The sequence below is a fragment of the Mesoplodon densirostris genome, chromosome 15, assembly GCF_025265405.1.
Source record: "Mesoplodon densirostris isolate mMesDen1 chromosome 15, mMesDen1 primary haplotype, whole genome shotgun sequence".
NCBI classification, from domain to species: Eukaryota; Metazoa; Chordata; class Mammalia; order Artiodactyla; family Ziphiidae; genus Mesoplodon; species Mesoplodon densirostris.
In genome coordinates this window covers 8,234,664-8,252,859 of record NC_082675.1, presented here as the reverse complement: position 1 = coordinate 8,252,859, position 18,196 = coordinate 8,234,664, and the positions used below count along the sequence as shown (strand labels likewise).

At 41.8% G+C, this 18,196-nt stretch overlaps 1 protein-coding gene across 2 annotated transcripts in view; it reads right to left on the bottom strand.

The window, feature by feature from the left end:
- The window catches only part of ANAPC5 (anaphase promoting complex subunit 5), a 42,599-nt gene extending 24,624 nt beyond the window's left edge, over positions 1–17,975 (bottom strand). For both annotated transcript variants that reach the window (XM_060119090.1, XM_060119091.1), the window contains exons 1-5: positions 17,666–17,975; positions 13,998–14,077; positions 13,424–13,533; positions 12,361–12,553; positions 5,605–5,671 (exon numbers count right to left, since the gene is read on the bottom strand). In XM_060119090.1, coding sequence (XP_059975073.1) covers positions 5,605–5,671; positions 12,361–12,553; positions 13,424–13,533; positions 13,998–14,077; positions 17,666–17,872 — 657 coding nt within the window. In that variant the 5' untranslated portion in view covers positions 17,873–17,975. The remainder of the gene's footprint in view (positions 1–5,604; positions 5,672–12,360; positions 12,554–13,423; positions 13,534–13,997; positions 14,078–17,665) is intronic.
- Between the last annotated feature and the right edge of the window lie 221 nt (positions 17,976–18,196).

The following is an 18,196-nucleotide window of genomic DNA, read 5'->3' as shown; positions in this document are numbered from 1 at the left end:
CTCTACAGCAAATGCTAAAGGAACTTCTCTAAGTGGGAAACACAAGAGAAGAAAAGGACCTACAAAAACAAACCCAAAACAAGTAAGAAAATGGTCATAGGAACATACATATCAATAATTACCTTAAATGTGAATGGATTAAATGCTCCAACCAAAAGACACAGGCTTGCTGAATAGATACAAAAATAAGACCCGGGGTTTCCCTGGTGGCGCAGTGGTTGGGCGTCCGCCTGCCAAGGCAGGGGACGCGGGTTTGTGCCGCGGTCCGGGAGGATCCCACATGCGGCGGGGCGGCTGGGCCCGTGAGCCATGGCCGCTGAGCCTGCGTGTCCGGAGCCTGTGCTCCGCAATGGGAGAGGCCACAACAGTGAGAGGCCCGCATACCGCAAAAAAAAAAAAAAAAAAAAGACCCGTATATATGCTGTCTACAAGAGACCCATTTCAGACCTAGGGACACATACAGACTGAAAGTGAGGGAATGGAAAAAGATATTCCATGCAAATGGAAATCAAAAGAAAGATGGAGTAGCAATCCTCATATCAGATAAAATAGACTTTCAAATAAAGAATGTTACAAGAGACAAGGAAGGAGACACTACATAATGATCAAGGGATCAATCCAAGAAGAAGATATAACAATTATAAATATATATGCACCTAATGTAGGAGCACCTCAATACATAAGGCAACTGCTAACAGCTATAAAAGAGGAAATCGACAGTAGCACAGTAATAGTGGGGGACTTTAACACCTCACTTACACCAACGGGCAGATTATCCAAACAGAAAATTAATAAGGAAACACAAGCTTTAAATGACACAATAGACCAGATAGATTTAACTGGTATTTATAGGACATTCCATCCGAAAACAGCAGATTATACTTTATTCTCAAGTGCACACGGAACATTCTCCAAGACAGATCACATCTTGGGTCACAAATCAAGCCTCAGTAAACTTAAGAAAACTGAAATCATATCAAGCATCTTTTCTGATCACAACGCTATGAGATTAGAAATCAGTTACAGGGAAAAAATGTAAAAAACACAAACACATGGAGGCTAAACAATATATTACTAAATAACCAAGAGATCACTGAAGAAATCAAAAAACACCTAGAGACAAATGATAATGAACACACGACAATCCAAAACCTATGGGATGCAGCAAAAGCAGTTCTAAGAGGGAAGTTTATATTAACACAAGCCTACCTCAAGAAACAAGAAAAATCTCAAATAAGCAACATAACCTTACACCTACATGAACTAGAGAAAGAAGAAACAAAACCCAAAGTTAGCAGAAGGAAAGAAATCATAAAGATCAGAGCAGAAATAAATGAAATAGAAACAAAGAAAACAATAGCAAAGATCAATAAAACTAAAAGCTGGTTCTTTGAGAAGATAAACAAAATTGATAAACCATTAGCCAGACTCATCAAGAAAAAGAGGGAGGGCCTCCCTGGTGGCGCAAGTGGTTGAGAGTCCGCCTGCCGATGCAGGGGATACGGGTTCGTGCCCCGGTCTGGGAGGATCCCATATGCCGCGGAGCGGCTGGGCCCGTGAGCCATGGCCGCTGAGCCTGCGCGTCCGGAGCCTGTGCTCCGCAACGGGAGAGGCCACAACAGTGAGAGGCCCGCATACCGCAAAAAAAAAAAAAAAAAAAGAAAAAGAGGGAGAGGACTCAAATCAATAAAATTAGAAATGAAAAAGGAGAAGTTACAACAGACACCACAGAAATACAAAGCATCCTAAGAGACTACTACAAGCAACTCTATGCCAATAAAATGGACAACCTGGAAGAAATGGACAAATCCTTAGAAAGGGATAACCTTCCAAGACTGAACCAGGAAGAAACAGAAAATATGAACAGACCAATCACAAGTAATGAAATTGAAACTGTGATTAAAAATCTTCCAACAAACAAAAGTCCAGGACCAGATGGCTTCACAGGTGAATTCTATCAAACATTTAGAGAAGAGCTAACACCCATCCTTCTCAAACTCTTCCAAAAAATTGCAGAGGAAGGAACACTCCCAAACACATTCTATGAGGCCACCATCACCCTGATACCAAAACCAGACAAAGATACTACAAAAAAAGAAAATTACATACCAATATCACTGATGAATATAGATGTAAAAATCCTCAACAAAATACTAGCAAACAGAATCCAACAACACATTAAAAGGATCATACACCATGATCAAGTGGGTTTTATCCCAGAGATGCAAGGATTCTTCAATATACACAAATCAATCCATGTGATACACCATATTAACAAATTGAAGAATAAAAACCATATGATCATCTCAATAGATGCAGAAAAAGCTTTTGACAAAATTCAACACCCATTTATGATAAAAACTCTCCAGAAAGTGGGCATAGAGGGAACCTACCTCAACATAATAAAGGCCATATATGACAAACCCACAGCAAACATCATTCTCAATGGTGAAAAACTGAAAGCATTTCCTCTAAGATCAGGAACAAGACAAGGATGTCCACTCTCACCACTGTTATTCAACATAGTCTTGGAAGTCCTAGCCATGGCAATCAGAGAAGAAAAAGAAATAAAAGGAATACAAATTGGAAAAGAAGAAGTAAAACTGTCACTGTTGGCAGATGACATGATACTATACACAGACTCCTAAAGATGCCACTGGAAAACTACTAGAGCTAATCAATGAATTTGGTAAAGTTGCAGGATACAAAATTAATGCACAGAAATCTCTTGCATTCCTATACACTAATGATGAAAAATCTGAAAGAGAAATTAAGGAAACACTCCCATTTACCACTGCAACAAAAAGAATAAAATACCTAGGAATAAACCCACCTAGGGAGACAAAAGGCCTGTATGCACAAAACTATAAGACAGTGATGAAAGAAATGAAAGATGATACCAACAGATGGAGAGCTATACCATGTTCTTGGATTAGAAGAATCGATATTGTGAAAATGACTATACTACCCAAAGCAATCTACAGATTCAATGCAATCCCCATCAAATTACCAATGGAATTTTCTACAGAACTAGAACAAAAAATCTTAAAATTTGTATGGAGACACAAAAGACCCCGAATAGCCAAAGCAGTCTTGAGGGAAAAAAACGGAGCTGGAGGAATCAGACTCCCTGACTTCAGACTATAGTACAAAGCTACAGTAATCAAGACAATATGGTACTAGCACAAAAACAGAAATATAGGTCAATGGAACAGGATAGAAAGCACAGAGATAAACCCACACACCTGTGGTCAACTAATCTAAGACAAAGGAGGCAAGGATATACAATGCAGAAAAGACAGTCTCTTCAATAAGTGGTGCTGGGAAAACTGGACAGCTACATGTACAAGAATGAAATTAGAACAGTTCCTAACACCATACACAAAAATAAACTCAAAATGGATTCGAGACCTAAATGTAAGACTGGACACTATAAAACTCTTAGAGGAAAACATAGGAAGAACACTCTTTGACATTAATCACAGCAAGATCTTTTTTGATCCACATCCTAGAGTAATGGAAATAAAAACAAAAATAAACAAATGGGACCTAATGAAACTTAAAAGCTTTTGCAAAGCAAAGGAAACTACAAACAAGACGAAAAGACAACCCTCAGAATGGGAGAAAATATTTGCAAATGAATCAACTGACAAAGGATTAATCTCCAAGATATATAAATAGCTCATGCAGCTCAACATTAAAAAAACAAACAACCCAATCAAAAAATGGGCAGAAGACCTAAATAGACACTTCTCCAAAGAGGACATACAGATGGCCAAGAAGCACATCAAAAGCTGCTCAACATCATTAATTATGAGAGAAATGCAAATCAAAACTACAATGAGGTATCAACTCACACCAGTTAGAATGGGCATCATCAGAAAATCTACAAACGATAAATGCTGAAGAGGGTGTGGAGAAAAGGGAACCCTCTTGCACTGCTGGTGGGAATGTAAATTGATAACAGCCACTATGGAGAACAGTATGGAGGTTCCTTAAAAAAGTAAAAACAGAATTATCATACGACCCAGCAATCCCACTACTGGGCATATACCCAGAGAAAACCATAATTCAAAAAGACACATGCACCCCAATGTTCATTGCAGCACTATTTACAATAGCCAGGTCATGGAAGCAACCTAAATGGCCATGGACAGACGAGTGGATAAAGAAGATGTGGTACATATATACAATGGAATATATTACTCAGCCATAAAAAGGAACGAAATTGGGTCATTTGTAGAGACATGGATGAATCTAGAGACTGTCATACAGAGTGAAATAAGTCAGAAAGAGAAAAACAAATATCGCATATTAATGCATATATGTGGAAGCTAGAAAAATGGTACAGGTGAACTGGTTTGCAGGGCAGAAATTGAGACACAGATGTAGAGAACAAACGTATGGACAGCAAGGGGGGAAAGCGGTGGGGTTGGGGTGGGGTGTGATGAATTGGGAGATTGGGATTGACATGTATACATTGATGTGTATAAAATGGATGACTTGGGCTTCCCTGGCGGCGCAGCGGTTGAGAGTCCGCCTGCTGATGCAGGGGACACGGGTTCATGCCCCAGTCCGGGAAGATCCCACATGCCGCAGAGCGGCTGGGCCCGTGAGCCATGGCCGCTGAGCCCGCGCGTCCAGATCCTGTGCTCCGCAGCGGGAGAGGCTACAGCAGTGAGAGGCCCGCGTACCGCAAAAAAAAAAAAAAAAAAGGATGACTAATAAGAACCTGCTATATAAAAAAATAAATAAAATTCAAAAAAAAAGTTAATATGTAGTTCCTCCTGGTCTAATTATAACCTTAAATGTTTATAGTTAAGCCTTTAATCCACCTGTAAAGTACTGAGGTGCAAAGATGAGGTGAAGATCCAGGTCTATTTTCTCCTCTACAGTTAACCAATTGTCTAGATGAGTTTTTCTAATCTGTTTAAAATTCATCTGTAGGGGTGATTCTATCACCTGCATCTAGATCTAAACATGACATCTTTCTGCAGAAAGAAAATTAATAACAAAAATAGGGAAAACTAGAAAAGTAGAGCAAAAATCAAAATTCTATGCTGAAAATAACATGGGAGAAAAGCATCCAGCTTATATTACCAAAAAAAAGGAAAAAGTATGGCTCAAAAACACCAGTAAGAAATGTCTGGGGTAAAAGTGTACCGATGCTTGCAACTTGAAATGTATCAAAAAATAAGATGAAATGGTGGCTATATGGGTAGATATATGATAAACAGAGCAAATACTAATTGTAGGATCTAGATGATGGGTATATGGGTATTCACTATATAATGCTTTTCAATTTGTATTTCTGTTTGAAAATGTCCATGATAAAGTGTTGGGGAAAAGGGAAATAGGTCTTCTAAATCACATTTTTGGGCTGTGTTAGTCACACACCATTACTAAATGAACATGCGTTATGACCCTAACAGAGTCAAAAAAATAAAATCACATAGCTACAACTGCATTGTTAGTAAAGAAAAAATGACTAAGAATAAGAATAATGCTGCTTCACTAATAAACCTACTCACATAACAAACATATGTCATGACATATAATGTCACAGGATTAAAAAAAAAATTCACGACCAATTACAGAACATACCTGTTGAGAAAGAAAAAATTCTGCTTGTTTTTGGGACAGCGGCCCACTGCAAGATACCTCCTCTTCTCTGGAAAAAAAACAAAACAAAAATAATAAAGAATTACACAATAGTGAAAATGATAATGCTTTACAAAGTCAAATAGATTCTTCATCAGAAAAGTTTAAAAAATTTTTTAATTAATTCTCTCTTCTCAGGAATAGAAAAGACATGCTTGAAAAGTGATGTTGAATGACCTGCCGAAGTTCACATGATATAATTATGGACAGATGTAGATCTCAACTGTACATAGCCTCCAGCATGATCTTTCTAAAATGCAAGTCTATCGTCCCTGATTTAAAGCGCTCCTGTGGTATCTCATCACCTTCCAGAATAAAGTCTGCACTGCTTAGCAGGGCAGGTGCAATGCTTCCTGAGTGCTCCTACCTCTCTCCTCTGCCTTCTCTTTCTCACCCACACCCCAGCCCTGATGAACTCCTTACAATCTCCTATCATGCCAAGATGCCCCCCTGCTTCCTCAACCTGCAGGGCCCATTTTCCATCCACTGTTGCACTGTTGTACCATCCGTCATTCAAGAATACCTCAAGTGTCCTATCCTCCAAGAATCTCTCCTGACATCTCTCATTTGAGCTCCCACTGTCTCCCAGAGATTGGGATCACTGCATCTAGCACTGCCACACTGGCTGTTCTTACTTATATTTGTATATGAACACCCAGTCCGTGCCCAGGCACACAATGGGCACTCAGAGTTTGAGAAATGAATGAATAAAAAGTCTCTAACTCCTCGCTACACATATAAGATGGTGCTGTATTCAAGAACAAGAAAAAGAGGTGTTATCTAAGAAATAACCTTTTGCCTGGAAGTTTAGATCACACAGAACCAACCAACAAGAAATATACTGATATAAATCTAGACTTGAGAAATCTATACATGCACAGTCTTATTTTTGAGAGCAAAGTATGAATAATACCTTTTTGCCACATGACTGAATAAATCTCTATACAGGATTACAATAAGTAGAAAAATCAGTATTTACTCATCAATAATATTTTTATAAGCATTCTGCATCTAATACAGCAGTTCTCAAACTGTTTCATGCAAACAATATGTAAACAGGTATTCCAAAAGAAAAGAAAATGCTGCTGAGGTTAAATCACTTGGGGAAAGCTGTACACCCTCTCTTCCTTGGGAGATTCAGGATACACATTAGAGAAATCCAACAGAGAGACACTTTATTCACTTTTGTTTAATGTACCATTTACCAAACTCATTTGAATGAAGAATCCCTTCCTCACATCTCTCAAGAAGCACTAGTGTTCCACAGAAAACACTTTGGGAAGAGCTGCTCTGATAGTCTCTTGGTTACGTTTCTGATACAAAGCAGCAAGCATATCAGATTCTACAGGTATCGGAGCTGCCAAGGACCAGCCCTGACCAGCATAACAAAGATCAGCGAAACGACAGTGACCTAGAGGGAAATGGAAAGAAAATTCACAGGCCAAGTTCTCAAATGGAAAACAGCTAAGTGTCTGGGCAATAAGAAGCCCTTTTCTCTTAACATACGCTTCAAAGAAAGTAAGCCCAAGGCTTGAAATAAATATGACTGTACACAAAAAGGCTAGAGACAGACAAGGATCTGAATGAAATGGGACACACCACTCCCGGTCCCACCCTCCTCTAAGGTCCATGATGCTCACTGTTACCAAATGCTTTATTTACTTAAACCCTTCCCCCCAAAAAGATTTGAGGTAGCTTATAACACAGGACACGAGAACAATAAGGTTAATAAAACAGAAAGAGAAAACCAGAATCACATAAAACGAAATTGCTACAAATGAAGGCAAACACATTTGCTATAAATGAAGATCAAGTTTGGCTCTGGCTTCCATGGTGCCAACAGTGGCCGACGTGAACAAGCTTGGAAAGAGCAAGTAAAAACACCACGGCCCAAACCATCCTTTTACTGACTCCTTCTTTGCCTCCTCAGGGCCTCAAACACATGCCAGAGAAAGTAACTCTTAAAAAGCCACAAAGGGGGACTTCCCTGGTGGTGCAGTGGCTAAGATTCCATGCTCCCAACGCAGGGGGCCCAGGTTCGATCCCTGGTCAGGGAACTAAACCCCGCATGCAGCAACTAAAAGCCTCACATGCTGCAACTAAAGGTCCTGCACGTGACAACAAAGATCCCAAGGGCCACAACTAAGACCCAATGCAGCCAAATAAATAAATTTTTTTTAAAAAGCCACAAATGTATTCAATTTAGGAAGGGGGTTACTCCTTTAGGAAAAGGACTCAAGTATACCTTGTTTATGAATCCCATTACCAGTTGAGACAGAATTTTAGACTTACAAGTGCTATAAATCAAAGGCATTTAACCTGGGTCCACGGATGGGCTTTAGGAGCCCATGAACCTTGTAAAACTGCATGCAAAATATGCATTTTTAATGTGGGGATAGTACATGGCATTCATCAGATTCTCAAAAGGACTCTGGAAACTCCTCTAAAGGGCTCAAATCACCCACTATAACTGAAATTTTTAAAATATAACATAGGATTAAACAATCAACAAACTGGGGTGTTTATGTACTTGCAATGCATAAAACACAAGTCTAGGTCCCCCAAGAAAATGTCTTAATGGGCTTACAGTCTTGGTGAAGGTTAAGACCAGCCCATGTGAAAAGATGGCAATAAACAATAAATACCAAGAATTAATATGATCTCGCACTTAGAAAAGGGAGAAATCACTCCAGCTGAAGTGGTGAGGATCCTGAAAGTTGGCAAGGAGTGAAGAAATGACAAGGAAGGAAGAAGACATTCCAGGAAAGGAAACCAAAAGATGCAGAATGGGAAAATGCCTGGCCTGTTAGAGGGATACAAGCACACCTGGCTGGCTGGGGTAAAGGATCCAAGTTGAGGAACAGAAATTAAGGTCAGAAAGGTCAACTGTGGAAGGCCTCAAATACCAGGCTGGGAGACTTTGTGAATCTCTGGAAACTTCTGAGCAGGGTGATGACAAGACAAAAGCAGGGGAGGGGAAGGACTGAGATTGGGAACAGTTACTAAACAGCCAGGAGGCCATGAGGACCTGAACCCTTCTGAGGTGTGTGACCGAAGCGGTGATCCAACCCCTCCTCCCGACTTGTGTGCTCAGGCCACACTGTCCTCTGTCTGTCCCTCCAATATGTCAGCTTGTCCTGTCTTGGGAGCTGTGAGTCTGCATGTGCTCTGGCAACTCTTCTCGGGGCTGGCTCCTTCGTCACCTAGCTCCCAGTCTTAAAGGGCCCTTCCCTGACAGCACCCCACAGTTATTCTGTATCCCTGTGTCCCAGTCATTCCTTTCCTGCACTGACACTCTCTGAGATTACATTACTTATTAATTTAGTTACCTCTCGATTACCTGACCCTCCCCACATAGCTCCATGAGGACAGGGACTTTCTCCTCTGTGCTGACAGCATAGCAGCTAGCATAGTGCTTGGCACACCAGAAGCACTGAGTAAGTATTTGCTGAATCAATTAATGAATTTGGGAGATTTATATTAAATCACTGGCAAGTGAAGAAATGCCAGAGAACTTCTACTTTTGTTAGGTCTTTTTAGAAGCACAGAGAAGATGTAGTTCCAGCAGCTTGCAGACTAGTAGCCTCCGCTGCAAACTCACAAGGTGTAACCCTGTAAGCCCCCCTCTCTTATTGCAGGAAACAAATGCTGCCCTGTAGCAACAACGAGCAATGAAAAGCTGAAGCTAAATGTCAGTCTGTACTTTCTTCTGTAATTGGATTTCTAAAAAACACCTGATAAACTTTTGTTCACTAAATATTTATTCCCTCCCTTCTAAATTAACAGGTGGGCCCCCCCTTTTTCAAACAGTAGTAATTTCATTGTAGGATGGGAGATTTGCGAGCTAGTCAATGTTATTCTGGCCTTTCTAATTTTAATACAAATTTCTAGGGCAAGAAAAAGAATTTCCCTGAAGAAAGCAAGACCTAAAAACATTCCAATAACTAAGAAAGGAAGGGAGGGAGGGAGGGAGGGAAGAAAGAAAGGAAGAAGATGAAAGGGCTAAAGTGAGAAGCCTCTCATAATGCAATAAAACACTAGAAAAGAGCACAAAAAGGAAAAAAAATGAAATTTTCCTTTTTAAAAGGATCAAGAAATGTATGTAAATATACATTATGAAATTTTAAAAATCCTATAACAAGTCAAAATCATTTCTTTTTGGACAAAGAATTATAATACTTAAGTAGAATAATATTTAAATAATACATTTCTTCTATTTCAGTGATGAAATTCAGTTTACTAAATGCACACTATTTTCTGAAACCATACACCTTAACAGTATACACACTATTATTACACACAAATGAATTCTTAGATTAGAATAAAAACAAAATGATGCAGTTAGACCTAATTAAATCAGATTAATTTAGGAGAAAGTCAAACCTAAATAAGAAAAGCTTGAATTTTAACATTTCTGAAGAACTGACATTCTGCTACTTTAAGCATATAAAGTAGCTAGGACAAAGATTACATTGTCTCCTGGAACCCTTCCTCAGGGGAATTAAACAAAAGAGAAATTAGAGAAGACGAATAGTGAATATTTGTCAAATGTTTAAAGGCACAGTTCTAAACACTTCATATAGATTTATCATTTAATTCTCAAAATAACCTTCTGAGGAGGTGACATGAGCCCCATTTTGCAGATGAGAAAACTGAGGTACAGAGAGGGTGACTTGCCCAAGGTCTTAAGGGAATAAGTGGAGGAGCCAGAATTCAAATCCAGGGGTCTGACTCCAGGGCCAGACTCAATCCTACAAGGTACTGCCTTTCCACTAGATGAGAAGCCTCTTTGAGCAACTCTGAGTTTTTGGAAGTACTTACTGGTACTACAATCTTCTTGCTCCCAGAGTGTGCTGAACAAATCACATAACTGTACAAAGGCCACTCATAGGAACTGCAGGGAAATACTCTCTGGCTACACACACAGACCTCCCCCAGCCCCCAAGGGGGTTAGCCAGTCTACATAGGGCAGGTGGGGCTTACTTCTCTCAGAGCTCTGAACACATTGTTACTTGTAGTGATCTCTTTGGGTGCCAGTCTTCCTCACCAGACTGTGGGCTCCCTGAGATCAGGAAATACAAAACACACACACACACACACACACACTCCCTCTCTCTTTATATGCTTTTCCCTCCAAATATAAGTAGTCTATTTGGGAGGTGATCCCAGGTAACAGCTGGGGAGAGGGGACGTGAGACAGTGAAGGGAAGTCAATACAAAGTGCTTTATGGGGCCAGTTACCAGTGTGGGCGATGAATGATGTGTTCTGATTCTCTGCATTCATTCATCCAACACATATTCACAGACATTACAAGCCAAGCACTGAGGAAAATGAGGTGAAATACGACAGAGAAGGGTCTTAGCTCTTGAAGGGGTGCGAAGCCAAATACAAATGAGTCTAAGTAAATAAATGCAAAAAGTTACTTAGTGAGGAGAGCTATGGAAGAAATAAAGAAGTTGGAAGTATTTAGGATGAAGGTTACTTCAGACATGTGGTCAGAGAAGGCCTGTGTGAGGACACGGGAGCTGAGATCTGAACGGTGAAAGGGAGTGAACGGTGAAAGGGAGCGAGCGAGGTGAGAAGCCAGGGAGAGCCTGCCAGGCGCCCTAAGGCAGACCTCGGCTTGGTATTGAAGAAACTGAAAGCAAGCCAGAGCAGTCAGAGTCTGACAGTGAAGGGAAAGTAAGGAGAAAGAGGTAGGGAAGATGACAGGGGCCAGATCATGCAAGTAATGAGGCCACAGTAGCTCAGATTTCTGTCTAAATTCCATGTATATAGTCAAGGAGCGCTTGGGGCATAAGAACACGTGGTGTGATTTACATCATAATGGTTCCCTTGGATGCTGCAGGAAAAACTGATAGTAAGAAGACAAGAGTGGAGGCAAGGAAAGCAGTGGGGAGGCTAGAGCAGTCACCCAGGAAAGAGATTCGGTGCTTAGACCACAGGGGAAGCAGCGGCGATGGACAGAAGTGAACTAATTCCAAACATATTGAGAAGGACTGGCTGCAGGGGTGAAGGAGGGGGAGGACGCAGGGACATGCCTAGGCTTTGAGCTTAAACAACTAGGTGAGCACTACATCCCCAGGCTTAAACTTCAGGAGGCATTCAATAAATCTTCACTGCATTAATCAATTGTTAATTCACTGTGATATAATGAACACTACCGCTCAGGGTCCCAGCAGAAAACAAATGGCATATTCAAATGGGATAATTTGAGAAGAGTTTAATAAAGGGCCAGTTACAAAAATAGGGGCAGGGGATGGATAAGCCATAGCGGGTAATATAGTCCCCAGGGCTGGTAACAGTGGGGCGCCTTCTGCACCGGGCCTGGGAAACCTTCCCAGTTACTAGACCCCTGAGGTATGCAGAGCAGGCCACCTGACAGAGGCTGTGACCCTACAGCCAGCCCACCGTGACCCCGAAGGAAGGGAGCCAGTGAATCAAAACCTTGACCTCACTCTCCTTGACCCTCTGGATTTCCCACCAGTGCCTCTCAATCAGAAGTTAGAGGGCAAGGAGCTTACTGATGCAGCCCGTAAGGGTGAACTTCCTGGATCTGGAGGGACAAAAAGATGACAGCCAGCACATGAACTCTGGATGAATGAGTTCATCCAGAATGAGGATGAATGAGGATTTACTGCTCCCGTAATGACGCTATTTCACAGGAAAGGGATTCCCGCCAGAAAAACCCAACTTACCTTATAGATACATCAAGTTCTTCTCTTTCCATTTTTCTTTCACTCTCCTCTCTGCTGGCCAGTTCCATATCAGCATCCTCCACCGTCTTTTTCTCACCATTCTGGAAGTACTGCTGAAGGGCAGTGTACAGTTTAAACACTTGACTGAAAGAAAGCTTACTGTAGGCCAAGATCATGTGACGCAGAAACAAACCTATGAAACAAGGCAGAGAGGAGGTGAAGGCATTAACTTGAAATCCAGGCTACAAAAAGTTGATAACTATTTGCTGCAGTTCTCCCTCCAAAATAATCAAAAAAAAAAAAAAAAAGACACTTGCAGTTGCTGTTCCCCTCCGCATAGAATCTTCTTTCACCACCTTCTACGAAGCTGATTTTCTCTTTATATTAAAGGCTCAGTCCTCCCACCCGCACTCCACTCTTTATCCAGCCAATGTATCCTTCCGTGACTGTTACAACATCTGAGGTGATCCTATTTGTTTACTTTCTACTGTCTGTCCACCTCTGTCCACAACCACAAGAAAGCAATATCCATAAGAGGAAGTTTCCAGTCTCTCTTAAAGTCCAGAGCCTGGCACATGGAAGATCAATAAATAACTGATGGTAAATAACATAAAAACTACCAGGAAAAAAACGCCAGATGGATGGAGTATGACTATACCGCTAACAGAAAAGCATCAAGAAACTTCATATATACCCTTGCCTTATAAACTATATCAGTAATCTACTCTTACTTACCTCTCTTCATAAAAGTTTAGTTGGTGACCCTGACTCAGTCGTACAATGTGGACAAGTGAGCAGGGGACTGTGAGAAAGAGGTGACGAGCCCTAAAAGGCTCCGCGACCAGGCTAATACTCTGACGACAGTAGACAAAACAGAAGATGCTTTTCCACAAGACAGTTATTTAAACACAGGTCAAAATGGCAAGGCGATGAATACAAACTATAACATGTCCAACATCCCCACTGTGTGTGCTCAGATACAGCAGAATAACGACAGATGTGGTTTAGAAAGCAGTTCACTTCAGTGAAAATATTCTCTGCTCTCCTTAGAAGAACTTCATACCTACTACACTCGTTTTGTGAACCTCTGGTTCAGTTCCAGAAAAAGAATCTGAAAGGTCATCAAAAAATTGTTCCATATCCTTCAATTCGCCTTCAGCCATCAGTTTGATTCTGAACAAGAAAAATGAGGTGTGTATTTTAGGAAGGCCCTTTGAACATCTTCCCACATTTCATATTACAAAATCACCTAAAATAAATCTATTTTAAAAACAATTCAGAGATTCATATAAAATGGTGGCACACAAATCTGATAATCCAAAGTGTCACTCCCATATTCTGAAAAGTATCATTGCTGATGTTTTCTTGATTATAAAATTTCTCAAGGTTACATATCAGCCAGTAAAAATAAAATTCTCTGCAACAGCTAAAAGGAGCAATGTAGATATGTACAGAATAATAAATTTTTAAGCAGTATGTTTAATGCTATCCATTTTTCAAAAAAAATTAAATACATGTACTTAAGAAACAACCTAGAATAATAAAGTTTTTTTTAAGGAATTAATCACCATGTGCCCTCTTCTAATTTTTATCTACTTTGACATCTTTTCATATATACAGAAGAAAATGAAGCTTACCTGATCTGTACTGAATTTGCCAGCTGAGGACAAGATTCTTCAATTAACTTGTAAAGTTTAGACAGCGTAATATCTGGGCCCTGGGTAAAGGAGAGAAGAAAGGTTACAGAAAAATTTTAAAGAGCTGGAGATTGATAAACATCTGCAAACATGAATTCATTTATCAACCTCTCTGCTTTACAATCATTCCAAATATGAAATCTCAAATCAGGAAGAGAAAAAAACCTAGCTGCATAAAACACTAAAGTAATACCTCATATTTGCACAGCATTCTCTTTTAGTTGGAGGAATGACTTAAATGTAAAAAAAGCATAGAATCTGTAGTCTGAGGTTCCTTCCTTCTCAGTGTTGCAATCATGGCAAAGTTGTAGCCTCCCTGAGCCCTAGTTTCCTTCATCAGTGAGATGGAGATAATAATAACCTCCCTTGTTTGTGGCAAAGATTAAGTAAAATAATTCAAATTGTTTCATAACCTGGAGAACATTATACAAACACAGGGGTCCTATTTTCCATAAACATAACCTCATTTGATCCTCCAAAACACTGTGAGGTAGGCAGTCATACTATGTGCCCAAGTCCATAAAAGGTACCATTAGAGACAGAGAGTATGCAACCTCAGCTATCAAAAAGGTTACAACCTAGCTGAGGTTTAAAACTAAACACTGAATATTTGGGGAACAGTTAGTTCAGCAGGTCAATTTTAGATGTGGATAACCCAGCAATCCCACTTCTGGGGCAAGTATGTTCCATGTGCATTGTTTGAAATGAAGAAAAACTAAAAAGAACCTATAAGTCCATGAATAAAGAGTTCATTTTTAATTTACAAATTTTAATATTAATTAAAAGCATGAGTTAAATTATGTTTCTTTTCTTACTGTGGAAAACAATGCAGTCGTTAAAAAGAATGAAGTAGATCTACTCAAATAGGCTGACAAGAAAAGACCTCCAAGACTTGTTAAGTGAAAGGAATAAGCTGTAGAATAGAAGTAGCATTCATGTAAAAAAAAAAAGGGCAGGAAATTAAATTAAAAGGATATATGTATATATACTTATAATCATATGCATTTACCTATCTATACACAGATACACACAGCAAAAGGCCTAGAAAGATCCATTCTGAACTGTTACTCAATAAATAGTTGAATGGGGCTTCCCTGGTGGAGCAGTGGTTAAGAATCCGCCTGCCAATGCAGGAGACACGGGTTCGAGCCCTGGTCCGGGAAGATACAACATGCCACAGAGCAACTAAGCCCGTGTGCCACAACTACCGAGCCCGCACGCCACAACTACTGAAGCCTGTGCTCCTAGAGCCCGTGCTCGGCAACAAGAGAAGCCACCGCAATGAGAAGCCTGCGCACTGCAACAAAGAGTAGCCCCCACTCGCCGCAACCAGAGAAAGCCCGCGTGCAGCAATGAAGACCCAATGCAGCCAAAAATAAATAAATTAATTTTATAAATAAATAAATAGTTGAATGAAGGCACATTAACCATGATAATCTCTGAGAGGGAACAGGATTAGAGGGCCTACAGAAGAACCATAACCTTTCACTCCATCAATTTTAGCATCATTTAAAGTTTTTACAATGAATCTTCATGTATTAGTTGAGTAGTTAAAAATTAGCTAAGTTTTAAAGCCAAACAATAAGCAAAGAAGTAAAGGCTGGAATTTTGCTAGACGAATTCTATATACACATTGATTAAAACTGCACAGTAGGGGGCCTCCCTGGTGGCGCAGTGGTTAAGAGTCCGCCTGCCGATGCAGGGGATACGGGTTCGTGCCCCGGTCTGGGAGGATCCCATATGCCGCGGAGCGGCTGGGCCCGTGAGCCATGGCCGCTGGGCCTGCGCATCCGGAGCCTGTGCTCCGCAACGGGAGAGGCCACAACAGTGAGAGGCCCGCATACCGCAAAAAAAAAAAAAAAAAAAAAAAAAAAAACTGCACAGTAGGGCTTCCCTGGTGGCGCAGTGGTTGAGAGTCCGCCTGCCGATGCAGGGGACACGGGTTCGTGCCCCGGTCTGGGAGGATCCCACATGCCGCGGAGCGGCTGGGCCCGTGAGCCATGGCCGCTGAGCCTGCGCATCCGGAGCCTGCGCTCCGCAACGGGAGAGGCCACAGCAGTGAGAGGCCCGCGTACCGCAAAAAAAAAAAACAAAACTGCACAGTAGTGGGAGTTCCCTGGTGGGCTAGTGGTTAGGATTCCGGTGTTCACTGCTGTGGCTGGCTTCAATCCCTGGTCAGGGAGCTGAGATCCTGCAAGCCCTGCAGCGCAGCTCCGCCTCCCGCCCCCCACTGCCAAAAAAAACAAAACAAAATAAACTACACGATAGTTAGCCAGGCAAAAAAACAGAAGGAGAATCCAAGACACAAAAGACAGCAAGAACAAAGGCAGAAAAACACATGAGCTGAGACACCAGAATTATTTTGTTTCTTTTCTCTATCAAATTTTTTAGTATTATGACTTTTATTTGAATAATGGGGAAATGTACTTATAATAGTAATGTAGATAGGACTGGGAGCTGCAAGTTATGGGGACCCCACTACTTTTTTTTTTTCTTTCTTTTTTTTTGGCGGTACGCTGGCCTCTCACTGTTGTGGCCTCTCCCGTTGCGGAGCACAGGCTCCGGACGCGCAGGCTCAGCGGCCATGGCTCATGGGCCCAGCCGCTCCGCGGCATGTGGGATCTTCCCGGACCGGGGCACGAACCCGTGTCCCCTGCGTCGGCAGGCGGACCCTCAACCACAGCGCCACCAGGGAAGCCCCGACCCCACTACTTTTATTTAACTAACTGGGCAAGCCACTTACCCTGTGTCCTCAGTACCCCTTCTCCTCCTGCCCCCAAAAAGGTGATGGATTAAAAAAAGCCCTTTATAAACTATACAGTACTAGGCTTTGGGGATACAAAGTAATGCCCTCACGTAGGTTACAGTCTAGTAGGGGAGAGAGACATCACTCATATAATCACACAAATAAATGGAAAAACCACAACTGATATAAGGGAAAGTGCATGCTCTATTCCTATGAGATTAAAATGAAAATAGCTAAAATTGACTGAGCATTTACTATGTGCCATACACTGTAAAGTGTTCCCATGGATCTTCTAACTTAATACGGCCATCACATGACAGTTTCTATTATTGCTTTCATTTTACAGAGAGAAAGCAAAGACCCAAGTAAGTTATGGAACTTGCCCAAGTCGCACAGCGGGTAAGTGGTGGAGCTACAACCTCAGTCTGCAAAATGAAATAAAACATGTAACGTGCTTAGTACACAGTAAGTGTTCAATCAATGTTGGCTGTTACTTTTATGTCATTGTTACCACTTATTACGGTCTTCTGGGGTACAGAGCCTGTAACTGTGTCTCCAACGATCAGGCCTACATGTAGCCTCACTCTACAGAAGACGGAAGATCTGAGAAAATAACTCTTCTCCCAGTCACTCAGCTAATAAATGCTGGAGCCAGATAAAAACCTGCTCCCCAAAAATGAATGTAAAGTGCCTGGTCCATCGTTAAGTACTCACTAAGTGTTAGTTGGTGGTATTAACTATATTTTTCGCGATTCTTCACGGCAGAGAGTGTCTGATGAACCCCCGTGCCCCCAGCCAAGGAGTTGTCCGGCACAGAGCAGGTGCTTAGTAAGGGTTTGCTGAATGAGCAGGAGCCCCTCACCTGCAGCAGCGGCAGGAGCAGCTGGTTGAGCCTCCGCCGCTCCATGAGGCTAACGGCGCCCTCGCCAGTGCGGCCCATCTCGTTCAGCAGCACCAACACCGCGATTTTATACGGCGTCACCCAGTCCTTGATACCGAACACGTTGGCGTGCACCACCCCATTGGTCATCATGGGGTTGAAGTACAGGCTCTCGTGGACGCTGGCCATGGCGCCCCAGGACTAAGTCCAGGAGCCTTGGTGAGCACCGCGGCCAGCTTCCCGCTCCGCGCACGCCACCTCCCGTCCTAGGCCTCCGCCCGCCGGCGCCGTATCCCAGGAAAACTGGCATCCTCCCGACGGCACGCCGTCGGCCAATCAGAGCAACCAGACCAGAGCACGAGGGAGCGCTACAGCCAATCAAAATGCCTAGAAGTACTGTGAAGGGTGGGGCAAAGGCGGTGCACCTAAAGACTGAGTCCCTACAGAAACTCTTGCGGAAGGAGAGCAGGTTCCCTGTCCACGTGGACTGGCACCGAGTGAAAGTGAGTCGAA